The sequence below is a fragment of the Phycodurus eques genome, chromosome 1, assembly GCF_024500275.1.
Source record: "Phycodurus eques isolate BA_2022a chromosome 1, UOR_Pequ_1.1, whole genome shotgun sequence".
NCBI classification, from domain to species: Eukaryota; Metazoa; Chordata; class Actinopteri; order Syngnathiformes; family Syngnathidae; genus Phycodurus; species Phycodurus eques.
The window spans coordinates 30,962,136-30,979,600 of NC_084525.1; the positions used below are offsets into that span (position 1 = coordinate 30,962,136).

General features: G+C 41.2%; 2 protein-coding genes across 2 annotated transcripts in view; both read left to right on the forward strand.

The window, feature by feature from the left end:
• The window catches only part of plch2a (phospholipase C, eta 2a), a 59,117-nt gene extending 51,052 nt beyond the window's left edge, over window positions 1–8,065 (forward strand). Inside the window, exons 22-23 of the mRNA XM_061687473.1 lie at window positions 2,483–5,655; window positions 8,054–8,065. Of these exons, the coding sequence (XP_061543457.1) occupies window positions 2,483–4,101 (1,619 nt within the window). The 3' untranslated portion in view covers window positions 4,102–5,655; window positions 8,054–8,065. The remainder of the gene's footprint in view (window positions 1–2,482; window positions 5,656–8,053) is intronic.
• An 88-nt stretch (window positions 8,066–8,153) lies between these two features.
• On the forward strand, window positions 8,154–17,216 carry LOC133408472 (probable glutamate receptor). Its single transcript, XM_061687461.1, has 9 exons — window positions 8,154–9,569; window positions 9,982–10,013; window positions 10,239–10,424; window positions 10,802–11,025; window positions 12,893–12,990; window positions 13,932–14,149; window positions 14,234–14,453; window positions 14,517–14,767; window positions 16,813–17,216. Exons 3-9 carry the CDS (start codon window positions 10,254–10,256, stop codon window positions 16,909–16,911), a joined length of 1,281 nt encoding a protein of 426 aa, XP_061543445.1. The 5' UTR covers window positions 8,154–9,569; window positions 9,982–10,013; window positions 10,239–10,253; the 3' UTR covers window positions 16,912–17,216.
• The last annotated feature ends 249 nt before the right edge of the window (window positions 17,217–17,465 follow it).

Consider the following 17,465-nt stretch of genomic DNA (forward strand, 5'->3'; position numbering starts at 1 on the left):
ACCAAGCAAGTCGTTCAGCCACAGCCTGCAGCTCATTGCCAGCCAAAAGCTTCTAGGCCACAGTCACTTCCGTACTCTAAGGAGGCCCAATTTCAGTACTCATCCCAAGCTTTCCTGCGACCCAAGCCTTTCCCAAGATCGAAAGCCAGCCAAATGCTGACTGCCCAGCGCATTCAAACTCTGCCCGATGCATCGCAGAGGAATGCGCTGTCTTGCAACATCCCCCGTAGACGCTTTCCCAACACTGTCACACCAGTGCAGAGCCTCACAGCAGATTGTAGGACCAACCACCTTTGGCATCAGGCGACAGTACCCAAATATGGTACTGTGCGTGGCTCTGCGTTCATACCAGTCGCAAACAGTGATGGGAATCAAAGACTCTCACTCAGTGATGACAGCAGCAGCTGTGACAGCTTCGGCAGCCTGAGCAGCTTTGACTCCCTCCCAGTGTTGCCTCGAAGTTCTGTCCTTGACAACCGCAAGAGGGCGGTAGGCACTCTTCAACGGGAGATGAATGCCCTCTTTGCCCAGAAAATGGAGGAATTGCATCATAAATCCCCCCTGTTCTTCGCTGGTAAGATGTTTATGAAGCATACTGTGCAACTGGAGGCTATTTAGTTACCCTATGTACTGTAGACGATCATGTTTAGTTTTGCTCAGGTAGACCCCATACCGTCGTAGAACATCTATATTTGATATTAATCCTTCTAAATGCACTCCTCGTAAGTGCAAACCTCAGCACCCTTTGTCCGAAATACTTCATTTTTAGATCCTCTTAGTTTCCTTTTAACAATGAGCTGATTTAAATGCTTTGCCTAAAAAGTGACTAAATCCCTGTTCTTTCCACAAATATTTGATTCAAATTGTGTTTCTCTTTGCCCAAATTATGCAATATGTCTAACAGAAAACACAAATGGTAAGTTTTGGAGTCAGTATCAATGGAAGTATTCTTAGTGAAACCATTAAAAAACGATTAAAGTGCTGCTTTTAGCATTCAATTACCGTAATTGTAATGAAGAACATTGAGGCTAAGATTTTTTTCTGGATTTTTGGGTTTGACATGCTTTAGGGGTATATTTTTGCACGCAACTATGTATTTTCAGTATTGAATATTTGTTAATTATATGTCCATGTTATGGAGATCAATCCATTAGCTCTGTTAATCGATTTTTTTCTCTGGAAGCTTTTCCCTAGCCTCCATCACCTTCTCTTTCCAGTTTTTGCTGAACTCCTTTTTCCTGTTTTTCCCTTTGCACGCTCTCTCTGTTCCTAGTGCAGAATTGAGGGGATGACCAGAGCCAGGTAAACCTGCTGAATGCACACAACCTCGAATACTGAATATACTATTTTTTGTATCTTCGCCCAGAATTCTCTCCATCTTACCCGCCTTTTTTTCCTGCCCACCATTCACTTTTAAGTGTTTTTGTAGGTGCTTTTATCTCTCAGGGTTGCTTGGAGTTCGAAATGAATCATTGAAAATATATATTTTCTCATACTGTTGCACAACACAAAATCCCATCAGTGGAAAAAAATAAAACAGCCATGCCAATTTTGGCCTTAGAACCAGATAAGATGTAGTTGTGTGACGAAATAGATGGGATGGAAATAAACTAGTGACACCACTAAAGTTAGGTTAAACTGACAGCTTTCTCAGTTATTTGGAGACCTAGAAAGAAAAACAAAAAAAGCAACAATGCCTTCTGTAAACATTGCTTGTGATATGTTTTAAGATGTTATTGCAACCTGTGCTAACGTCATTGCCCATCCAACCCATTGTATGTCATGTGAATCTAGTTCTTAAAATGTAGAGTTAGTTGACGATTTGTTTTTGTGTTATCTACTTTGCAACATGCATATCATTATTCAGAATTGAGTGTAGTGACTGTGTTTTTGCACACACAATACATAAGAAAAATAATTACCCAAAGCACACAGTCGGAACAACAAACGAGCTAATCAGGGGAAAAAAGAGCAAAGTTTGTGTAGTTTCAAACCCTAGAGAGCATCTGTTTTACTTGCAAGAGAGGAGACTAAAGGGATTACCGCCCCAAAACAACAACAACAACAACTGAAAGAGGCTGCAGTGAAATCCTGGCAAGGCATCACAAAAAAAAAAGAATGTAGAAGTCCGGTAATGTCAGAAGGTCACAGGCTCGATGCAGTTATTCCAAACATTTTGCAGTAAAATATAATGTTATTCACTTGAATCTATTTATTTTAGTTATTTATGTTGCAGTATTTTTTCACTTAACTGGGTGGTGTTTTGTTACAAATAATATTAATATTTAAAGAGGTTTATCCAATGCCAATTGGCCTCACTGTTCCAATACTTTTGGAGGGAAGTATATCTAGCATATTAGACAAATACTGTATTTATCCCATGTACTATCTGCACTGTCATTCCACTTGATCACTTAAGTACATATAAATGCAAAGTATATTCAAATAATGAAGTTTATAATTGTTCTTTTTTTCCCCACAGTCTGTTCCACAGTGCAGAGCCCAACTTCTCCACTTCCATTTCCTCCACTCAATGTTGGGAATACTGAGAAGACACATTTCATCTGCTCTGCAACCATTCCTGAGGACAGCTTTTCTTCACAGCATTCCTCATCATTGCTGCGGTCACCTTCCACTTCAATGAATGCTGAATCCCATGGGACACTTAATTCAAATCGATTTCCCAGCAGTCGTAGTACAGTGAATATAGAAAACCAAAAACTCAAAACACTTACTCGAACAATGTCTCTCCCAGTGACGACACCTACTGAACAAAGTATCCAGATGGAGTGCACCCAAGGTCCAGTCAGAAGTACTCTGTTGTCCTTGGAGCACACCAAAAGCCAGAGGGAAAACCTTCAAGCTCTGACAGACAAGACAAACAATGTTGCAGTGGTGAAATCTGAGCCCAAATTAGAATCTTCTGCTGCAGCAGTACCTGCTGAAACTCCTGCAGGTGCATCTAAACCAGCCCAGGCTGGTAGAGCAATCAGCAATCCGTCATCCTGCACACCAGTAAGAAGAACAAAAACCGAGGGCCATGTTCCCACGAGGGCCCAATCGATAGTACCAGAAGTATGCACAGATGCTACTATAAACGACCGTCTTTGGAGCAAGCTGGAGACTGATAGCCATCGAGACAGCATGTCCTCGTCCTCCAGCATCTCTTCTAGTGACACTGTCATTGACTCATCCCTAACCAACCTGGCCAGGAAGAGTCTTGCCAAAACAAGTCTCCGTTGCGAGCCCTACTGTGCCAGTTGCCACGATTCAGCACTCATCTCCTTTGATGGCCCGCAAGTCAACAGAAGCAAGTCGAACCCAAATCTTCCGCAGAGTGAGGATTCCAAAGATGGGTTCACGTCCCCCCATCTGCAGCACCGCCTTGTATCTCCAGTTGACCTGACGAACAGACTTACTCGAAGAAGGCATACCTGGAGCCGGCTCTTCATGGAAGGGCTCAAGCAGTCATCATCCAGGACTTCATCAGCTGCTCCAACCTCAACGCCTGTGTCCCTCTCCAAAAGCCTTGGTGATCTCACATCGGATGATATTTCCTGTAATTTCAACAGCAAGTACCGCAGCATCAGTCGGAGTGTCATCGTTGGATCGAACAGCGACCATCTTCGAAAGGGCAGACCGGCAAAAGCCCGACCAGACAGTGACCTGACAGAGCAGCTCCGGAAGCTGACTGATGTGGAGCCCCTTAAGGCGAGTGATTTTGCCACTGAAAACAGACCTAGTGAATATCAAGAAGAATCTGTTGATGAGCCACAATCAATTCGGAGGTCATCTTCCAGGAGCCAAAGCAGGGTGCGTTACATTGCAAATCGGGCTAAGAAGGCCCAGGAAAGGCAAAGGCTCCAGAGTTTGACTCAAGCCAATACAAGCTTTGACCATGCTGATAACATCAATAGAAGTACTGCTTGCCCCATTGAGGAGAGGGGAAATCCTGAAGGGGCATGTTGCATCTCAAGGAGTCCCTGTGCCAGCCCAAACATAGTCAGTCTGGCCCCGTTGTTCGACTCCCCTTTTTCAAGACAGTTCCCTACCTCCCCAGAGACTGAAAACGGTGAAGTACTTTTCAAGCTTCGACTTTAGTAACTGGGTACCTTGAAATCAACATGCCGTTTCACACACTTTCTCAAAAGGTTTCAAGAAGAGTTCTTTTATATATTTTACTTCCGAAAAGGTAGCATAGCCCAAGAAAATATCTGAGAAATCTGGGTTCAGAGACATTGTCCGAACATATGGAAATACATTTCTCAAAGCAACGAATAAGAGAGCCCCGGCCAATCTGCACCAAATGATGAATATATTGTATTCAGTGAAAATGGTATGTTAGGAGGAAAAACATCCAGTAGCAATATGTAGAGGCCATCTCTTCCAATCTTTAAACCCAGAAATGTATAATCTGAACTTTAGAAACACAATGGTAAGATTCTTATCCGTATTCTTATTTGTAGCCCATCCATCAAGCAATATTGTAAGCGCAATGGCATTGCTATCATGTGAAACATTATGTGCAGTTTTATGCTAAACGATGAGCTAATGTCTTAACTGCTGAGCAAATGAACTATGTTCATATATTTACAGCGCAAGATATAAGTTTCTATTCATACAATAGTTTGTGTAGTGCTTTGATGTAATGCGACCAAGCTGCCAATTTTCTGCTAATGATTTTGATCTGTAGCATGCCACAGCACTGAGAGAATGACTCCTTTTTAGCCCCTTTTAATTGACTGCATGTGTTGTATGCACTCTTTTATCCCATGCCTGAGCTTTATTTTACCAAGATTTTTTGTATTAAGATGTTTAATGTCCCAAACATTTTGTAGGACACTTTATTGGTGTTCCCAAGAGAATCACATTGTAATTTGTTCTGCGTAGTCCATGCTACTAAAACAAAGCACGTTTATTTGTTGGCCTGCTACACAATTTGTACTGACATGCCCGTTATTTGTGCAAACATTTTAGGAACGATCTTTAAATCCAACAATGTGTGATTAAATTAATAAATTCCAAGTTTAAGGCTTCAATCTTTTTTTCACGTCCTCCCAATGAATGACTAACTCTGAAGAATGGTAAAATGGCAATCCAGAATTTAGTGGAACCTCTGAGGTTGAACTCATTCTGATCCGGGATACTGGTTGACACCCAATTTGTTTGAATTTAGAATCTACTTTTCCCAGTTTGGGAATTCTCAAAGCTGTACTTGAATTAATTGCAGTGTGTTATAGGTAATAGTTTAACATTCTAACCTGTCAAGTGTAAAAATAAGTTTGTCGCTGTTTAATTTGATGATGAACAACAGACACGGCGATTGCTTCATCCAAGAATGTCCACTGTGTACTCCCTTTTTTTATGGATGTTGAGTTTTTGTTGGCCTATCATATTGTACTGAGCAGCCAGGAGCGGTTCTCGCTTTTCCAAGTGTCCAGTTCCATTCACTCTAAAGGTACCCTCTGCTAAACACACTTGTGTTGTTACAGAGCTGAAGTGTCATGAGATTTGGCAGTTAAAACACGTGCGATTTGTGTCTTAAGAGGAACATTTTGGTTGAATTGTGCGACTTCTAGGGCATTCCACTCGAGAGATTCCGCTGTAATTGAGTCTTACACAAACTGACGTGGAAGGATTTGACCTTGGAATTTGGTGAGTGTGCTTTCTGCTCTAATTATCAACTCTGCTGTGCTGTGTTTACCAGCAGTCACCTTTAGCAAAAAAAACAAACAAAAAAAAACAAAAAACATCAGACCCCCTGCAGAAGAGATGTTTTCTTTAAAGACGGGGTTGCACAATGGATGTCAACCTGAACCACTAAATTGTCAACAACTGCCTCGTGATTACTAAATTACTCAAAGTTAATTTGTTAGACGCTCTCAGTTGAAAAGTGCAGATAAAGAGAGACAGAGCAATACGTTTAGGAATCAGTTTAAAGACTGCTCTTCGACAAGCCCTCTGAATCGCTTTTGTAATGTGTGTGATTGCAATCTGCATTGCACCACAAAAACAATTTAAACCTAAGTTGAACCTTCAATCTTCACATCCAGAAAGGCATGGAGCCACTTCATGCTTTCTCACGACAGTGATTCTTCAAAGCCTTGTCTATTGTCACTTTGTGCTTTCCAAAGCTGACGGCCTCCTCTGGCTCGCTGTCACATTCTGCTGGGCTTCTTGTTCAGCTCTGAGAGACTTTGTGAAGCGCAACATGCTTGTTTTAGCACTGTAGACTCTATTCCAGACAGAAAAGAAATACAAAAGACAGCTTCATTAGGATTCCAAACAATCCCGGACACTCTTTTAAGGATGTATTTATCTAGACAGCTTGGCGTGGCTTTCTCTCTCAATTGAAGCCTCCTCCACTGTTTTGCACTTCACAACTAAGAGAATGTTTTGTCTCCAAAAGTGAATGCAACTCCTCCTCCATGATGAAGTCACTACTTATTTTTGAAGCTCCCTCAACTAGTTTGACTATGCCAAAACCCACAGCAAAAACAAGACAGCTTTTACAGGGCATGTTTCCAAAAAACAAACACTTTTTGTCATATTTGTTAAAACAATCATTATAAGTTGATGAATATGATCTGTGAAAAAACTTGTACCTCTAATTTGATATACAAGAAACCACGGCACCCGAGGAAAAACAACCAACCATAGAAAGAAGGCGTTACGTACGGAATGCCAATCATTTGTCATGCACTCACAGGCACACATCGTGGGCACACCCCCGCGGCCTCGCAAAATGAAGCTTCAATAACATTAAGGGCTCTATTTTTGTGGCTAATGCAAAACCAGTGCTAGGCTTGGCGTAAGTCTGCAAGTTGGCGGGTTAGACCGGGTGTTTGTAAGTTTGTAGATGAGCGCTACTAAATAAAAGAGTGGTGTTTGCGCCCTGTGGGCATGAACACAGCCGACTCCCGTCGTCCAATCCAAGAGTCTTCTTTCATTCCTTTTAAATGTGGTGCACCGAAAGTCTCTACATAGCGAAGTGAACACAACCAAACTTTTCTAAGGAAGAAAGTGTTTGGCTCGTCCTGGAGGTCGAAGCGCGCAATGTACGTTTATAAGGAACTACAAACAGCCCTCCACAGGCAGATGATGTAAAGTTGGCTGGGGAGATCACAGATCTGCGCCATGAAGATGCACACTTAGTATAGTATAGACCAACTTTAACTCACCAAATCGTCACATGCGGATGTCAAAGGACACACCCTCATTACGTTGTGACACCCAGCTTGGTGCACACGTGTCTGCCAAATTGGCAAACGCGCAGCCAGCCTTGCGCCTACACGAAATCGGGATAGTTTTTGCACTCACACGGATCTGCGCAGTCCATGAAAATAGAGCCCTTAGTGTAATAGTTATGAATTAGGTGCTTTTTGGGGGTTAGAGCGTCAGCAGGAGGCTGCAGGAGTTTGTCTGTGATGAGTGTGCCCAAGAGTGCGCGACAAATGATTAGCACCTCATAAGTCATGCCTTCTATCTCGGATTGTTTTCTTTTTTCCCTTGGTCATTGTACTTCCTTGTATCTCAAATTAAAGGCACCAAAATGGGGCCAGAGATGGCAGTTTTGTTTCACAGATCAACCCCCAGACAGTTGACACTATTAAAATCACTTGTTAGTTAGTATTCAAGTATTCATAAGGGAACAGAAGGATGATTCCACATTTATTTTAAACTAGTGCTGGAAAAAAAATGCACCCCTTTCCAAATAATTTTCCATACTAGACACTGACATCTGTCTTGAGACATTGTTCAGCCTCTGTCTCAACAAGTTCTACGTTTCCCCCATTTTGGCCCTCCCTCTGTCCTCCCACATTTAAACTCGCCCACTACCGTCTGCTGTACACAACACTTAACCACTTGCAACATTTGTTGACAAATTCTTCGACTTCTTGTTGGTGTCTTTTTTTTTATAATCCACACTTCAGAGGTTGCATAGGTGAGTACAAAATTTATTACCCAACAAATGTTTTCTTTTTTTTTTTCCTTTTCTTTCAGACAGCCATGTGAACAGTCATGTTGAAATAAATGCACGTGTGATTTTCAGGCTATTGGCAGGATGAAAGGTTGCATAGCTTTTGTCTTCAGTGTGGCAGCCCTTAGTAGATGGGCATTTGCTGCAGGTAAGAACCATACTCATCGATGCTGTGTGTATGTGAAAACAAAATAAATAAGCCGGTGCAAATGAGCAAACAATATGGCTGACTATTAGATTGTTTCCTTTAATGGAATGATACATTTAATAATGCAAAAAAAAAAGAATTCAAGCATTAGTTTCAAGAATTGTGTTTGTATTCTTTTTCTCCTTATTTGGAGAAAATGTTTTGTCAATACATGGAATATCCACTCACTAGCCTATTCATGAGATACCCCTAGATTATAAAAATATAAAAGAAAATTACATTGGATTCGGCTGTGTATACCAGGGCAACAGCTGTCATTATACTACAGTGCAGTTCTACTTGACTCTATACCAACACTAATCAACATTGTTAAATAAATACTGTACCTCTCTGACAGTGTCCTACTCAAAAGAAATGCACCTACCTCTACTTTCAAAAAAAATTGGGATATTGGGTTTTTGGGTGAATTTCAGGTTGAACATAAAAAACATGCACTAGAACTTTTATAGGTGAACTAAACGTGACCCTCTCTAAACTTTTAAATGCACATATCCAATTGTTCAGTCTCAGTACTTTTTGAAAAACTTGTTCTGTAACAAGGAGCTGAACGGCAGAATTTTCAACAGATATTTTATTCATGAATGAACCAATATATTTCCAAAGATATCCACTTCTGTGCCTCTCTGTCTGTGTGTTCCAAACTGTTGATGGTCTCATGAAGTCAAAATATGACCAGCATGATGGACTGTTCAAATACTAAATTATATTTGAACCAGGACATGTATTTGTCCATTCATGAATCAAACACCAGTTTTGAAATTTGCTGTTCAGACAATAGCAAGTTATGCAAACAGTCCTGAAACATTGAAGAGTTGGCCATAGAGAGAGGTTTAGAGAAAGTCAAATTAAGTTCACCTGTAAAGGTCATACAGGTTTTTTCGGTTCCTTGTGAAATATCTCCCGATAGCCGAATATCCCTAACTTTTTTGTGAGTGGTATCTACAGTCGGTTAAAAACTGCCTGCCTCTAGTTAACGATCACAGACATTGAGTTCTGCCTGACCTTTCGAAAAAAGGTTCTCCCTCCCAACCAGTTTTCTTTAGTGATTCTTCCCCCCAGCTGACCCTGGCAGACTGTAAGGGTCCTTTCAAAGCACAATTCAATTGGGCATCATCCCATTTCTCACCAGTGGAGGGGCTCGTGTCGTGCTGTGGTCTAGAAAGCACTGTGATAAATCAATTAACCAACACTCTGCGGGAAGGCAGGCGATGAACTGACAGTCATCTCCGCTGATCGTAGGTCTTTCCATCCCCTCTGGAGGAGGCTGACTGCGTGTCATGAGCCTCGTATGAACAGACTGCGACAACTTTTGTTTTTGTGTGAAATTATGACGAACATGCACCCCTGGCACCTCCTGAATCCCCACTGCCCTTCTCTGATGTAAGGTCCTGCAGCCATGCTGGGAACACCACTGGTCACATTTCAGACAGATGCTGTGGTGCCTTGGGTATTGGGGAGAGGATTTCTTGCCCCGCTCTTGTTTACATGCTGAAAGGAAGAGTTAAAAAAGGATCTTTCCAGAGGGTCCCCTCACTTTGATTCCCAGATTGTCCTATGTCATGCATTATTGTACACTAGGTCTCTATTGTCCTTTGATGGCTGCTGAGCTTATTTACTGCTGCAGCGAGAGAAAAGCCGAGGGGACAAAAAGCAGCAATAGAATCCGTCAGGCTTTCTGAAGCTGATCCAACATAAGCTTGGAGACATCAAACTAAAGTATATTTGAGCTTGCTTGGTAACTGACTTGTTCATGAAAGAAATGCTCTTTGTCCCCCCCCCACTCACATTCTAGGCACCAAGGAGTTATCTATCACCACTATAAAGGTATTCATTTTTCTTCCCTCAGAGTAAAATTCTAACTTCTTTTTCTGCAGTGTTCAAAGTCTCCATTTTTTGTTCTTTTACCTCTACTTTGAGCTTTACTTTTGACAGCTACAATACGTTACACAACTAATGAGCTCCTCGGTGCATTTTGTGGAGGTTTTGTTCATCATCTATTGTCCTCTCATCCACAATCCCGATTCAAATTAAATAATTTGTGCTTCTCAGCAAGACCCGTACACAATGACCAAAGGCTCTGGAGGAGAGCTGGAGGGCTACTGCATCGACCTGATCTCTGAGCTCAGCCAAATACTCGGCTTCAGATACAAAGTGCAACTGGTGAAGGACAACCGCTATGGAGTCATGGATTCCAGTGGCAACTGGAATGGAATGATTGGTGAAGTCATCAGAGGGGTAAGTCACCAAACCATGCATCGTACAATCTATGGACAAACATACTGGGACACCTGGCAGAGTGAAAATATTGCAAAATATGGACTTTCCACTAGACTTGGGGGAATGTCTGCTCGTTCATCCAGAAGAGCATTTGTGAGGCCAAAAGTCACTGTAAACCAAGTCGTAAGCCAAGTCGACACCAACCTCCGTTAGCTCTACCTAAACATTTCCATGGGGTTGAGGTCAAGGCTCACACCACACTAATCCAGCCTTGCCTTTCAGATGATTCTCCCCCCCATATTTTGTATGTACCCGCTGAAGTGTTCATAACAATAGAGCTGGTTGAGCAATTCAGAATCTAAATTAACACTTTGTCCTCCAATACCATCCATTAGGAAGCTGACCTGGCTGTGGCACCACTGACCCTCACCGCCGTCAGAGAGCAATATGTTGACATGACCACCCCCTTCATGCAAACAGGAATTGGTTTCATTCTGCACAAAGACGTGGCCTCCGACGAGAGCTCATTCAGCCTCCTTGCACCCTTCTCCACTGAGATGTGGGTGGGCATCCTCATTGCGTTCCTGCTCACCGGTATTTGCATATTCCTTGTAGCCAGGTATGTTCAACATTTTTGTTAGATGCATTTTGTTCACTGCCGTACACTCATTGTACATCCTGGCATAGATCAGAACTAATGTAGTGCGTGTTATACTGTAGATTCTGTTTGACTGTAGTGGTACATTCGCCTGACTTCGGTGCTGGCAGCATGGGTTTAGTTCCCACTCAATGATGGAGTCAACGTGAGCGTGAATGGTTGACTGTCTCTTTAGGCAACCTGCGATGGACTGTCAACCAGTCCAGAGGGCAGTCCGCATTTCGCCCTAAGTCAGCTGGGATAGGCTCCAACTCTCCACTATGCTGAACAGGATAAGCAGTATAGAAAATGGATGGGAAGTGTGCACACTTAAATACAATGGAAATCCAGTTTCACGAATTCCAGGGTGCTGGTCGTACCTGATTTGTAATATGATGTAATAGAGCACACATAACGTAACAAGAATCATGCTTTTGGAATGTGCAAGGAAGCTGGAATACCCAGAGAAAACTCACACAAGCATCGTGACAACATGCACACTCCAAACAAGAAGGCCAGAGCCAAGATTCCAACTCAGAAGCTGAGAACTGTCAGGCACTAGTGTAAGCACTTACTTTATTATTACCATATTTCTTCTTGCATTTATTGAAATTTAAAGAATGTTAAATAAATGGTACTTGCTCATGGGTTGATCAAAGATCATCCATGTTCCTGGTCTCTGAAACACAACAAGTGTGTTCGTACGGAGGCACACGCATTTGTGAGTCATCGGTGGCAGGAGTGTTGCAAAACTCACGTGTAAGAATACGTCCAATCTAGAGGCCCAATATTTACAGATCACACATTGTACACATTTGTAACTCTAGTTACGCATTTGTTACTCCAATTACAGATGCGTGACTCTGTGATTCTAGTTTTGTATTTGCGACTCTGGTTAGAGATACCGATTTTTATTTTTTATTTTTTTATATCTATATGTGTGGATTGAAATACATATTTGCAAATGGATTTGCTACAATAATGGCCACATAATAACCACTAATTCATTATTCCCCATTCTTCAGATCCATTTATATCAATAAGTGAACAGTGCTTGATTTAAATTGACATTGATGTCAACTTCTGCAATTTTGAAATAGTTTAGAACTTCTGCCTCACTTGCGTATTTTGTCTCCGGGTAATCCTGCTTTTTCCCACATTCCAAAAAACATACATGTTAGGTTTATTGAAAACTCTAAATTGTCCCCTTTTTGGTTGAAAGTTTTGGTTAAATGCCGAATCGTACAACCACATGGCATTTAGAGGTTCCACTCTGCATGACAAATTTCGAAATCATACAGTATTTCATCCTAGTATGTCACAGATGTATTTTTAATACTGGAATTTGTAATGTAAAAAAAAAAAAAAAATATATATATATATATATATATATATATATATATATATATATATATATATATATATATATATATATTCCGGTACACTTGTTCATGTTTATAAACAATTTAGAAAAGTAATGAAAATAGAAATAGTGTAATCTATTCTCAGACAAACCTATGTTATTATTTTTTTTGTTTTGATGCCTCCAATTTTACGCCAATATTTACATTGTTGTATTGTATTTAGACATACATGAGTGTTGTTGCTTTTATTGTGTTTTAGACTTTGAGACTTTTCATAGTCTTATTCTCACTGCTTATATTGTCATTTTGTACTTTGTCCTCTTTGTACTGCTGCTGCAACACACATTTCGCCTTAAGGGACAATAACGAGATTCTGATTCTGATACATAGATTCATTCCAATTCTTTATTGTGTAAGGAAAGACCTTCATACTAAACACAAGTACAACTTTTCAGACTGACATGAATCTTGTTTTGTTTTTACAGGATCAGTCCCACTGAATGGGCAGAGCCTGACACAGAAGAGCACCAATTCACTTTACTGCACAGCTACTGGTACATCACCGGAGCGCTCACCCTGCAAGGTATCCCAGCAACCAGTTGAACTTAACTACATAAACTCCACACTCTATTGAAAGAAATCTATTCATCGTTTCTGTCTAACATTCCAAGCATTCAGAAAATGAGAAGTTCTATTCACTGACACTTCACTGCAAATTGCTTGCTTGCTCGTTTTTGTCTCCAGGCGGGATGATACAAAATGTTGTTCAGCAAGTTCAAAGCTACAGTTGTCTTAGTACATTTGTGCCCAATTGAAGGGTTGTGAGATCCAACATGCCTGAGACTGCGCGATGGAAAAATCTATTTACTTACAGAAAGTGGAACCTCGAAAGTCAAACACGGTCGGTTCCAGGATGCTGCTTGATCGCCAGTTTATAATCCGATTTGGAATGGATTTTTCATGCACAAATGTTGTCGAATGAATCCATTTCAGGGATTTTACCATCATGAAGCCTTCAATAATGAACTAATCAGGCAACATTCTTCACTGTCACGCAAGTGTAAAATGAAGTTTAATCCTAATGTATTTCAAACAATTTGGAGGTTTTCAATGCATTCCATTCTTCATCTCAGTCTCTTCCCTCACTGGAGCCTCCAGAGCCCCTGACATGGGGACATGGGGAATAAAAAACCTGTGGTGGTGTCAAGACACACGCGTACAAACAAGCATTTGCATGTTCTCCCTGGGCTTACGTAGGTTTTCCCTGTGTACTCCAGCTTCCTCTCACATCCCTAAAACATGCTTCTCGGGTTAATGAAATACTCTAAATGTGCCCTGTGATTTACTGGCAATCATCCATGTTGCAGCACCCACACTTCTTCCAATGATGTCTGCCTTTACAAACATAATAATGCTCAATGTCATCAAGGTATTAATTCATCTACAATATTTATTATTGGGTGGCGCAGTCAGGGTTGACTGGTTTACCATCTCATTCTCTGCTGTCTGTCTGTGTGCTCTTAGGTGCTGGTCCTCATCCCAAAGCTGTGCCTGGAAAACTAGTCAGCGCTATCTGGTGGGTGTTTGCTGTACTACTGCTCGCTTGCTACTTGGCCAACTTCAACTCCGCGCTGCACTCAAACAACAAGCACATCTCGATCAAGACCTTTGAAGACCTCGTCAACCAGGACAAGATCGACTATGGCACAGTGGATGGTGGATCCACCATGCTTTTCTTTAAGGTGTTCAGTCTCGTGATAATGGGATCTTGAGGACACAGCGAAAGACTTGATGGGTGTTTTGTTTCTCCTTCTTTACTGTTCAAGAATTCAAAGAGTGCCGTGTACAGTCGCATCCACCAGCACATGGAGCGTAAGAAAAGCTACGTGGCAGGCATGGAGGAAGGCGTCCGCCGTGCTCAGGAGGGAAACTTTGCCTTCATCGGTGAAGCGGTGTCCTTGGACTTGGCTGTGGCTCGCTACTGCAAACTGACCCGTTCCCAGGAAGTCATCGCCATGAGAGCATATAGTATCGCTGCACGTCAGGGTGAGTCCCAGCTTTAAGGCCTCACTAATTCACAGATTCAAAGGCCTCATACCCCTCCTCCAGGTTCCCCACTGGTTCAAAACCTCACCGTGGCCATTCTTCAGCTGAGCGAATCTGGCGAGCTGACTTATTTGCAGAACAAATGGTGGGCCAGCAGCTGCTTGGGAGACGACGCGGCCCGCACCTCAGAGACCCTCCAGCCTCATGACCTGCGGGGTCTCTTTCTCCTTCTCGGGCTTGGGCTGGGTGTGGGCCTCCTCCTCGCCCTGCTCGAGCTCGTATCCAAGGCTCGCAGTGGGGCCAAGGAACAGAAGGTATGAACGGAATGGTCTCATTCTGTACATGGTGTGTTTCTTTCATTCTGGAATCAGTGGCATCAAATATAACCGGTTCATATTGTGCACCAGTTGGGAAGTAGAGAAAATGGAAATGAAACCCTTTGGTCATGAAATCTTTCCTTATTACTCACCCTTTGATGATACATGTGGCAAGACCGTGGCGTTGTGTTAAGAACCCACGTCCTCCCGCCATCGTCAGGACCATTAGTGAAAACGGGTTGATTTCCTCCATCACGAGTCCGAAATGCTAGAAAATGTACTGTGTGGCGTGTGCATCTCACCAGGCTACCCACCACACGGCGAGTAAATGTTTGTACCATATTATTCATATTGTTTAGTCTTCATTTTTGTGGATTTCTCCTTTATGTTACTCTGCTGTCTGCACGTACATGAACGATGCGCACGTACACAGACATTCACACACATCGCAAACAGAGACACAGTATGTGCCAGACTGGCTAATGAAGTTGCAGGAGCATGTGGAGATTTTTAGCAGGAGGCGAGCGGCCACGGCGATGCCTGTCCCTCGTGGCCGTCCACAGCACTTCCACGTGAGCCGCCGCCGACCGGCCGAAGAGGAACGAGGCGGCGGCAAACAAAGCAAATGCGCGTTCATTGATTACAAATAACTCCCTCAATCAAACTCTTGCGGGACGAGAGTCTGAACTAGGCGTCGAAGGACATGACATCTAGCAGACGCCGTGATATGGACCAATCAGAGCCAAGGTTTCTACTTTTAAATAAGGAAATATGAGCAATCCAATCAATGAGTGTGATCTCTCTGAGGTTGTATTTCTGTGGCTCAAGGACTGTGTCAGGAGCAAGAGCCAGTCTTCATGGATTGTGTGAAAGTCAGTGGCGTCGTTAGGTCTACGTGCTTAAGCTCCCCCCATAAATGATTTTGTTTTTAATAATTTTTTTTTTTTTTTTTTTACCCAAAATAATCTTGAATAACTGAGGATAAACCACAAATAAGCCTTTTGGGTTGGTTCCCCCTCAAAAATGAAAAAAAAAAAAACATTGACATTTTTTTTTTTTAAAGAAATTGAAACAGTTGTGTTGTGAGCCAAAGTCATGTCGTTAGCCTCTATATTGATCAGTTATTAATTATATGTTAGCTGTTTGTGAAATTTTATATTTTGTAAAACAATATTATAGAAATATTATGTGTAAAATATATTTTGTAAAATACCATTTAAATTAATTTAATTTTAAATAAATTGGCCAGTAAAAAAATATGCTTGGGTGGTAGATGTAAAAATCCAGCAGTCAACTTGGCAGGTAAATAAAAAAAATAATTTTGAGCGCTGCTACAAAGTGTGCACTGTGGGCCATACTCTTCCCTGCCCGTACGTCAGAAAAGCCAGATGGGGCACTCATTGCCAAAATTATTCATAAAATTAAGAAAAATCACAGTAGGATATATTAAAAACTGGCCTGTGTTTATTCCCCCAAAAATCAAAAATCAATTACATAACATTTTGCTATTTATTAATCATTGTTTGGAAGGTGCTCTTTATCATAGCACAATATATTTTGCCTTCTTCATAGGGCAATTCCATTTGTAACTTTTACGCGGCAAAATTATTCCTCATTTGTAAGCCTCAACTGATTAAGTATAAATGCTCGCATAAAAATATCTCTTTAACTCGACAGGGAAAAAAGCTTTGACCAGGATGATCTATTTATAAAATATTGTGTTTGTTTTTATTTTCAACACGTTATGGTGAGAGCTACTTGAAATTTTCATTTTTTTTTCTTCAGGTTTTCACATCAAAATAAGATTTTTAATTGAATTAAAACAAATATGAATGTGTCTAATTTGTAAAACATTAGATAAAACATTTTATTGTCTCCCCTCTCTTTATTACTCTTGACAAACATCAGTAAACAGCTGCGCAAGGCTATGAAATCATGGATTTCATTAACACAAAACAAGTGTTATCGGCAGAGATAACTGTTAACAAACCAAAAATGTTGAATTGTTTTCCACCATTTTGATTGTTCTTCTCTGTTAACAGAAATCATGCTGCTCGGTGTTGACATCTGAGCTTAATCGACGCTTTGGCAGTGGAGGAGAGGTGGCAGAGCAAAACGCAACTGACAAAAGCAAAGCCTAGTGCAACCAAAACACAGACAAAGACTAACGGAGGTTTTTTTTTACCGCAGTAGATGCAAACACACTTGCCGTTCTGTGTTTCCATAGTAACGCTGGGTGATGTTTCATATCGGTCCAGAAATCTGAGTGACCCTATAAAATACACCAGAAAGCAACTTTATGCTATCAAGACAAAAAAAGTGGCACTGACATTTTAATTTGGAAAATGCTAATCACTACTAATAATGCACGTTGTCCTCAATTTTAATAATGCCTTTACAATGTATCTTGCTGGATTTATAGAAATAAACATTACTCGCTTCAAAATCCTTTTTCTTTCAATGCGCACAGCCACACTTAAAATATGAATATCTTCTTTCTTTCTTTCTTTTTATTTTTATTTCATTTGTTATTGAGGGACAATGTACATTAATGAACATTTTAACAATTAAATATAAATGCAAAAAGGGTAATTTTCATAAGCAGTTCCCCTGCCAGAAGGAGCACGGTAATATTTCATAAAAAAAACAAACACAAGGACGATGTTCAAAAACGCCAACATTACACATTCCTGCA

Coding starts and splice junctions, on each gene's coding strand:
- LOC133408472 (XM_061687461.1), top strand. CDS start 10,254: ATGACCAAAGGCTCTGGAGGAGAGCTGGAGGGCTACTGCATCGACCTG. Junction 11,026..12,892: donor TGCATATTCCTTGTAGCCAG/GTATGTTCAACA, acceptor TTGTTTTTACAG/GATCAGTCCCACTGAATGGG. Junction 12,991..13,931: donor CGGAGCGCTCACCCTGCAAG/GTATCCCAGCAA, acceptor GTGTGCTCTTAG/GTGCTGGTCCTCATCCCAAA.